This window comes from Acinonyx jubatus, chromosome A1 (genome assembly GCF_027475565.1).
Source record: "Acinonyx jubatus isolate Ajub_Pintada_27869175 chromosome A1, VMU_Ajub_asm_v1.0, whole genome shotgun sequence".
NCBI lineage: Eukaryota > Metazoa > Chordata > Mammalia > Carnivora > Felidae > Acinonyx > Acinonyx jubatus.
The window spans coordinates 84,307,849-84,317,344 of NC_069380.1; the positions used below are offsets into that span (position 1 = coordinate 84,307,849).

A 9,496-nucleotide genomic window follows, 5' to 3' on the forward strand; every position below is an offset into this window, starting at 1 on the left:
GTTATTACCTGTATGTCCATTCTTCAAACTTTTGCTCACTAATGCATTCTTACTAGAAGTGTTCAAACCTACTCATATGTTAAAATCTTACATCTTGCAAAAATGCAGTGATCCCTCCAATATAGACACTTTTATCTCAGTCTTTCATAGTTTCATTTCTCAGGGTAATTGTTTGCATACACACAATTGCTTTCCTTTCCTTGCAATCTACTCCCAGTGAAAAGAAGCTTCCATTTCCAGGAACAACAGCAACTTCTGAGTTGGGAACTTCCATGTAACCTCTTAATCCTTACCTTCTATGCTCACCACCTCCTCCTTCCAAAACATTTTCTTCCCTTAGAAGAGTCTACACAGCCACCTTACAAATATCTTTCCATCTCTATGGCTGTTCCTTCTTGGTTCACCTTTAGGTACTTCTACTCCACTTAAAATTTGTGATTTGCAATTCCTCCATGCTCTATCATTTTCAAATATGACCTATATGTTTTTAAAAAACCTCCAAATTTTGGCCTTCATTCAGGCTACTCCTCTGAGCTCCAGTTTCAGGCATCCAAACGTCCACTTGGCATCAAGTTTTGAAATCTCTCATATATGGTCAATAATCTTTTGGAAAGACATACACAGAGCTATGGACCTATCAAGTTTAAAATTAGAAGAAGCTTTTGGCTAGATAACAGAAGTCTGCTTAAATATAAGGCACATAATATATTGATCAGTGATGAACATCTGAAAGGTAAGATATTTGTTTGTTTCTTGATATTCCATCTTAAAGCCCGGAACAATGATAATTCCCTTCCTATATCACCCATTTCCTGTTCTATCTCAGATTCCAATGCCTCCTTTTCCTTTTATTCAACATTTGAAACAGTTGGATCTGATAACGACTAACAACAGTCCTCACAGGTCAAATTCTGGGAGAAGAAGAAATGAAGGCTGGAAGAAAGAGGGTGAAAAGAATGAAAAACATGCGGTGAGAAGAAATTTCATGATTAAAGGGTTAAAGTACACTTACTCTTAAAGCTTGGGGGTAGATGTGGAACATATGAATCTGTGAAGGGACCTCAAAATGGCCCCACTGCAAGGAAATTAGTGAATGAGTCCAGAATTTTCACTCTTAACCTCACCATCTGGGAGGATTTTCCTGTGCTGAGTTGCATAATCAAACCTAAAATCAAGCCAAGCTCCTCTCTCATGTGGACTACTGCTATGGCTCCAACAATTCTTGATTTCTTTCACTCCTTTCTCTAAATAGCATTGAGATTTGCAAATGTAAAATATATAATGTCATATCCTATTTGATACCCTTTGATAATCATTTTCTTGGTGTAAAATCCAAAAACCCTAATAGGGCTTTTAATGACCTACAGGGACTAGCTCTTGCCTTTCTCTACAAACTTATCTCCCTCCATCCTCAAGTCTGCAGGCTTCTTCTCCTGACATTCATACCACGCTCTCTGCCTGAGCTACTACTTCCATTCTTTTCTCCTCACCCTTAAAGTGTAGGTTAAAGTACAATATAAACTTAGAAAGTTCTCCTAACCCTCTATGTTGATTCAGACCTTATTGTTCCACGTAGATGCATTATCTTCCACTTTGTTTCACAGCAAACATCACAAATAGTTATAAGTCAATTATTCCTTTTATAAGTCATTACATCTCTCTCTCCTTCAAAAGTAAAGGCTCCACTAAGGCAAAACCTTCCTTGGCCATTTCTTTACCATTATGTCCCAGGGGAATTCAGGCTGAAGCAGGGGATTGGCTAGATAGAGTCCTTGAACATATTTGTGGAATTAATGAATGAAATAGTAGGCAGGATTGCTAGAGGTATTCTAAATATTGGATGAATAAAAGAAATTTTGGGGGCACCTGGGTTTCTCAGTGGATTAAGCATCTGACTCTTGATTTCAGATCAGGTCATGATCTCACAGTTCTTGAGATGGAGCCCTCCCACCCCCGTCAGGCTCTGTGGTGACAGTACACAGCCTACCTGGGATTATCTTTCCCTTTCTCTCTCTCTCTTCCCCTCCCCAACTCTCAAAATGAATAAACAAACAAAAAAGAAACATTGACCTCTCTTCCCTTCTTTTCCTTTCCCTTTCTTTCCTTTTTTTCCCTCTCTCCCTGCTTGCTTGTATGCTTGCTTCCTTTGTCTCTTTGTTTCTTTCTTCCTTCTCTCTCTGTCTCTCTTTGTTTTGTCTTTTTCTCATCCTCCCCTCTCCACCTGTCTCTCTGCTCCACCTATGCCTCCCTCCCTCTGTCTTCCTCCTTCCCTTCCTTCCTTCCTTTCATAGAATTTTATTAAACACAAAAAATATGTAAAGTCTAAGTTACTGTAGATAAATCTTTGGCACTTCAAAATTCTTTCTTTGTTCTTTCACTAGGAGATGATTTAAGTCAATGATCATTATATACCTTCATTCATTTATTCCAATAAATATATTTTATTAAATAGGTGCAGGCTGAATGTGGGGCTTTAACTCATGACCCTGAGATAAAGACCTGAGCTGAAATCAAGACTCAGATGCGTAACCCACTGAACCACCCACAAGTCCCATTCCACAAACATTTAAGAAGCACCAATAGCACCAGGAACTGAATTTATAAGGCCAATCTCCTAACAATGCTTAAAAGATGTATAACATGCTGCATTCATGAGGAATATTACTGAAAAATCTGAAAGTAATGTTTGAAATCATCATGTCCTAGAACTATACAATTAGATTCTCATTAGAAGATGAAAGAACAGGGGCGCCTGGGTGGCTCAGTTGGTTAAGCGGCCGGCTTCAGCTCAGGTCATGATCTCGCGGTCTGTGAGTTCGAGCCCCGCATCAGGCTCTGTGCTGACAGCTCAGAGCCTGGAGCCTGTTTCAGATTCTGTGTCTCCCTCTCTCTGACCCTCCCCCGTTCTTGCTCTGTCTCTCTCTGTCTCAAAAATAAATAAACGTTAAAAACAAAAAAAGAAGATGAAAGAACATGTCAAAGGACAAAATTCCCCCCAAAACGATTTAATAGAGGCAATTTATTTTCTGAGCAGTTGTTGGCAAGGGGCCATGAAAAAACTTTCATTATGGCTTGTTGAATTTAACATAGTGCCAAGGGTGACATTCAAGTTTGAAGTCTCTGAACCTTTCACTCATGTATTCCCAAACTTAATCTATGGCATGTTCTGTGCTAATTTTCCCTACCTAATAAAGAAACTGCCCTTCACTTTTCTTCCATAGATATCACACTTTTTTCTCATGAGTTTTCTAACAGCCTCTTTGAATTCTTGATTCCTCAAGCTGTAGATAATAGGGTTCAGAAGTGGGGTGACCACAGTGTAAAAGACAGAAATAATCTTGTTGATTTCAGGTGACAGGTGGTCATTGGGGCGAACATACATGGAGATCATGGTGCCATAGTAGATAGTGACAACAGCCAAATGGGAACCACATGTGGAAAAGGTCTTCATCCGGCCAGAGCCTAAAGGAATTCTCAATATGGTGGACACAATGAAAACATAGGATACAAGTGTGAGAAAAAAGCAAATGCACAACACTGCAATTGACAGAATAAAGATGACCATCCTGGTGATATACACACTGGAACATGAGAGCTGCATGAGGGGAGGGAGGTCACAGAAGAAATGATTGATCTGGTTAGGCCCACAGAAATCCAACTTGGAAATCATTAGGGAGGGCAGAAGCCCTGTGCCAACACCTGTCAACCAGGAGATTGCCACTAACTTGGTGCAGATCTCAGGACTCATCAGGGAAGAGTAGTGGAGTGGGCTGTAGATGGCCAGATATCGGTCATAGGCCATCATGGCCAGAAGAAAACACTCAGTAGCTCCAAAGAACACAAAGAAGTAAAGCTGTGTCATACAGGTGGAGAAGGAGATGACGTGTCCATGGGAGAACAGGTTGGCTAAGAGAAGGGGCACAATAGTGAATGTATAGCAGATCTCCAGAAAGGAGAGGTGTTTGAGAAATATGTACATAGGCAAGCGGAGTCGCTGGTCCTGGCTCACCACTGTAATAATGACAACATTCCCTGTTACTGTGAGAAAGTAGATGAACAAGAAGATGGCAAAGAGTAGTGTCTGCCATTCAAGAAGGTTCTGGAATCCTAAAAGCTGAAACTCAGTGACACTGGACACATTTAGAGGCTTCATTACCTGTGGAAGGGAAAATATTTTGGAAAACCACTTTACACAAATCATGCAAATATTTGCAGCTATTGATGTTTAGAGCTTCAGAGACGATTAAAAGTAGTTCAGAACTTTATATACAACACTTTGTTGGGAAAAATGCATAATTTCATCTTGATTTTATGCAAAAATATTTTTCATATCACAAGCTGAATGTGGATGTTAGATCTTGGAAAGAACCTCAGCAAATTCCATGCATTGTGTTTTCTGAAATTTAGAAGTCTCTGGTCCAAAGATTAAAAAGAAAATAACAACAATAATAATAAAACTACAATAACAAAACAAATGAAAAAAATCTCTGATGGACATCAAACTTGGAAACTAAGAATAGCAACAACAACATTTTTTTTAAAGCAGGTACATATGGAAGCAATGGTTTTCTTTTCTCACCTATGGGTTTTGTCTGATAAAGAAGTCAGTCAAAGTATATCTCCTATGACATCTTGGGGAAATTTATCCATTCTCCTCACAAAGAGTATTTATGGATGCTTTGCTCTCTCTGTCTCTCTCTGTCTCTCTGTGTGCACATGTGTGTGTGTGTGTGTGTGTGTGTGCACGTGCGTGTAACGCTTTGTGCTGAGCTAACCTGTATGTCCACTGTTGTCCTTTCTTGCCCAGGTGGATACAATGCTCAGCCACTGTAATCACTCTTTGTTATATACATTTAACATGCCACTTTTCTTTACTTTCCTTTTCTTCATTGTCAGAGCTAGTCCTGGTTAAAGGCAACATCCACCTGCCATACATGAGCTTCCATGCAATAAAGGAAATGAGAGACAGCACATAATGTTGCTATTTCAAAATTCATAACCAATAACTCCAGTGTGTCTCTAGTGCCATGGAACAATGAGTGCACACTTCCTGCATCTATTTACTCTTCCATTCTCCTCAGTGACTATTTCATATGTGTTTTTCTCTTTTCGAACTTTCAACACTTCCTTGTCTATCTATGCCTTTGGCAAAGTTCTGAAGAGAACACTAAAATCCTCCAATGGGAATATCTAAATGCTCAGACCACTAAATTCCCTAACCTCCTTTTGTTCCTCTGTGTCTGTTTCCTATGACTTACTCCAAATAAGAGGGCCACTTCTTCTCACCTGGATTCTTTGATAGTCTCCTTACAGCCCTCTGTATCCATCTGCCCTCGTTCAGGAAATTCTCAATAAAGCAGCCAGAATGAGACTTTGAAACACAGTGCAGAGTGTGTCACTCCTCCGCTCAAAGCCAACAGTGGCACTCAGCCTCCAGAGTGTCATGGGAGCATACGGTCCTGTGAATCATTCCTGACAAGTGAATAAAATAACGTGGCCAACCGATTTATCCACGCATCAGGAACCAATTGTTCTGTCAGTTCAGTGCTGTTTTAGTTTACTAGTTTTGCTGCCTTCTGTTTCCTCCTTACATACTTGAGCAAAATCTTTAGGAAGATTATCTTCATTTGACCAGGAAAAATTCATATAGAATGAAAATGATACTGTAACAAAATCTATGCCCTTGTTATCAGGGATATAATATTGGATGTGTCTTATACATCTTGAACTATATAATATGTGATTACTTAAAGCCTAAGAAAGAAAAGCCAGACTTCACAGTGTATGAGACCCTACTTGTTGTCTCCTCCCATCTCCTCTGCAATCTCTTTGTATACTTTTTCCTATTCTGCTTCCAGAATTCCAGCTCCCTCAGTATTGTTCAAACAACATGGGTCTTTTTTTTTTTTTTTTTTTTTTTTGAGAGAGCGTGAACCAGGGAGAGGGGCAGAGGGAGAGAGAGAATACCAATCAGGCTGCACACTAAGTGCAGAACCCAACACAGGGCTCAATCTCACGACTGGGATCATGACCTGAGACCAAATCAAGAGTGTGATGCTCAACTGACTGAGCCACCTAGGTGCCCCAAATAGCATAAGTCTTGACTCCCTTTCTATTCAACACATTCAGTTTTTTGGGACATTATACCTGTATATTTCTAAGTGGCTTATATCCTTTCAGTCTGCTCAGATATCACCAATTCCATGACACCTTCTCTAAGCCATTCTGGGAGCTTAGGGCATCAATTCAAGATTCAAATGCTAGAAGTACCTTAATTATACTGAAGTAAAAAAAAATATTTAAAAATATAAAATAAAACAAATAAAAATGAAAAGGTCTGCCTCCCAAAATGCTGAGTCCACTTTAGCAGCCAGTATAAGCTTAGATGTAATTCTGTAGCTCTTTTTGAAATTATATGAAAATAAACATTAAAAAATGTTATTGTTGTGGGGCGCCTGAGTGGCTCAGTCAGTTAAGCATCTGACTTCTGCTCAAGTCATGATGTCACAGCTTATGAGTTTGATCCTCACACCAGGCTCTGTGCTGACAGCTCAGCTCATAGCTTGGAGCCTGCTTTGGATTCTGAGTCTCCCTCTTTCTCTGCCTGTCCCCCACTCACACTCTCTCTCTTTCAAAAATAAATAAACATTTAAAAATAATTTTAAAAATGTTATTATTGCAATCTTGCCTAGGACCAACTAAATGGCCTTTGACTCCCTAAGAATTCTTTCTTGATTATTTTCTGTTACTACAGATTTATATGCTAGGCAATTGAGGCAAAATCACTTAGTTTTTACATCAGCAAAGGCTCCAACTGCCTTGGTAGTGAGGAATAATTTATTGAAGTCTATAATTTTAGAATTCAACATCAACAACCAAAGCAAACACTACAATAACGTTTATGTCACGTGACACTAAAATATACACCATGTTGATTTCCATCTGAAAACCTTTGTGCCTGTCTACATGAACCTCCCTTACCTGTCTTTCTTCCCAACGTGGAGAGCCCTAATGTGCCACTGCTCCACAACCTGCCTTGCCCTCCTCATACCCAAATTTGGGCTTTCCTCCTGCAAGTTGGAATTTGCCATGTCCTCTGCTGGGGTTTGATGCTGGGTGAAGCAGGCTTTTCCTCTCAATAACTGGGTATCTTGGGGACCTGACCCTTCTGAGAATCCTGGTCCCCAGATATTTTTCTGTAATTTGTTGATCAAGTTAGTAAACAATGGAATGAATCTTCTGAGATTCAACTCTGCCCACTGAGGCTTGGATATCTATAATACATTCAGGATAGATGAATTTTTACATTCTTTTGGAGTTTTTTTTTAAATTAGAATTTGTCTCAAAAATTGAATCAAACAAGAATTCTTTACTAAAATATTGCAAGCAGGCAAATGGTGAATCACCTATCCTGAGAATTGGACATTTGACAGTCACTTTTTGTTAAGTGGCATTTTGCCATCATATTTTAATTGCAATTACATCTAAATGAAAAGCAAAAACATAATTTATGATTGAAATTTAATTAATTCATGCAACAAAAGCAGTCAGTACCCAAGCTTAATCTAAATGTGACTCTGTCAGTTTAACAACAACAAAAATATGCAGTATCTGAGTTTGTCTGAGAGGTTGTCTTAGTTTGGGTTTTGGAAGATGGAATTGGAACGGAAAAGGTTCTCAATCTGCCTGTGGCATAGCAAGACTAAAAACAAAACCAAACAGAAGATGTGCCAAATATATACAATGGAATATGAGTTGGTGATCAAAAAGAATGACATCTTGCCATTTGCAACAATGTGGGTGTAACTAGAGTGTATCATGCTAAGCGAAATAAGTCAGAGAAAGACAGATATTATATGATTTCACTTGTGTGTGGAATTTAAGAAACACAACAGATGAAAACAGGGGAAGGGAAGGAAAAATAAGATAAAAACAGAGAGGGAGGTAAGTCATAAAAGACTCAAATACAGAGAACAATCTGAGAGGGTTCTTGGAGGGGAGGTTGGTGGGGGATGGGTTAAATGGTTAATGGGTATTAAGGAGGGTACTTGCTGGGATGAGCACTGGGTTTTATATGTAAGTGATGAATCGCTGAATTCTACTCCTGAAGCCAATAGTATACTGTATGTTGCCTAACTGGAATTTAAATAAATTAATAAAAAATATAAAGTCATACAAAGTAAAAAAAAACACCAAACAAAAACTAAAATAAAACAACAACAAGCAAAACACACACACACACACATAAATCCAAGTGTATGAAAGGCATTATAATCTGATGCATTGATATGTTATTTAATTAATATATATTTTTAATTTTTAATTTGTTTTAATATTATTTATTTTTGAGAGACAGAGAGAGAGCGCGCGCACAAGTGGGGGAGGGGCAGAGAGAAAAGGGGACAGAATCTGAAGCAGGTTCCAGGGTCTGAGCAGTCAGCACAGAGCCCCATGCAGGGCTAGAACTCATGAACTGTGAGATCATGACCTAAGCATAAGTTGGATGCTCAACTGAATGAGCCACCCAGGTGCCCCAATATAACTTTTTTTAAATAATATGATTCATGTGTATAGTTTTCAGAAAACTTGGAAATAGAAAGATGTAGACAAAAGTATCAGTAAATTTATTTTGGTGTGATGCACATATATGGATGTTTATTTTTAAGTCAACATCTTTCTTAATATGTAGTAAATTACAGTAAAAATAATTTTAAATGAAAAACTGTGGTGAAATAAAATGCATAGCAAATGGCCTTGGGATGCTCCTTCGGATGTGTTGTATACCATACTATCAGAACCTATGGTGCACACAGGTAATAAAATATTAGCAAGAATATCCAGGTTACTTGGGGGTTGGCTTTATAGTACTGTCTTCCAGAGTTATCTACCTGATGTCTTACTTTCCAAACTTTGTGTGTGTGTGTGTGTGTGTGTGTGTGTGTGTGTGTTCTACATATGGGTAATACAGTTGGGTCAGTACTGTATAGCCTATATCCTGGCTGTTTTTATAGCTAATTTTATATAGTCTGTATATCTTGGCATTTTTGACACTACTTTTACAACTAATTTCCATAATAGCTGTTTTATAATGCTATTAAATTTGGGAAAACAAAGTTAAGCACCATTTATAAATGACAGTCTTACGTGAGGTGGGTTTTTCATATCCCCCCCATCCCCTGCCTTTCTTAAGTAAGCTCCATGCACAGTATGGAGCCCAATGCAGGACTCAAACCTACAACCTTGAGGATCAAGACCTGAGCCAAGGTCACAAGTAAGACACTTAACACACTCAGCCACCCAGTCACCCCTGGGCTTTTCATATCTAATCTCAAATCCAGATTTTTAATTCCTGTATGTTTTCAGAAAAAAGAAAAAAGACATGATAGAGTCTTCAAAGCAGATATATACTTTGACAGTTTTCTCTAGTACTTTTATCTATACACCTCAGCCACAGCTCTACTCATGGAGATGGAAGAGTGTCCATTCCTACAAAGAT

The 9,496-nt window shown here is 38.6% G+C and overlaps 1 protein-coding gene across 1 annotated transcript; it reads right to left on the bottom strand.

Moving 5' to 3' along the window:
- Window positions 1–3,181: 3,181 nt before the first annotated feature.
- Window positions 3,182–4,153, bottom strand: LOC106974565 (olfactory receptor 11L1). Its single transcript, XM_015071821.3, has one exon. The coding sequence runs from the start codon at window positions 4,151–4,153 to the stop codon at window positions 3,182–3,184; it is 972 nt and encodes a 323-aa protein (XP_014927307.3).
- Between the last annotated feature and the right edge of the window lie 5,343 nt (window positions 4,154–9,496).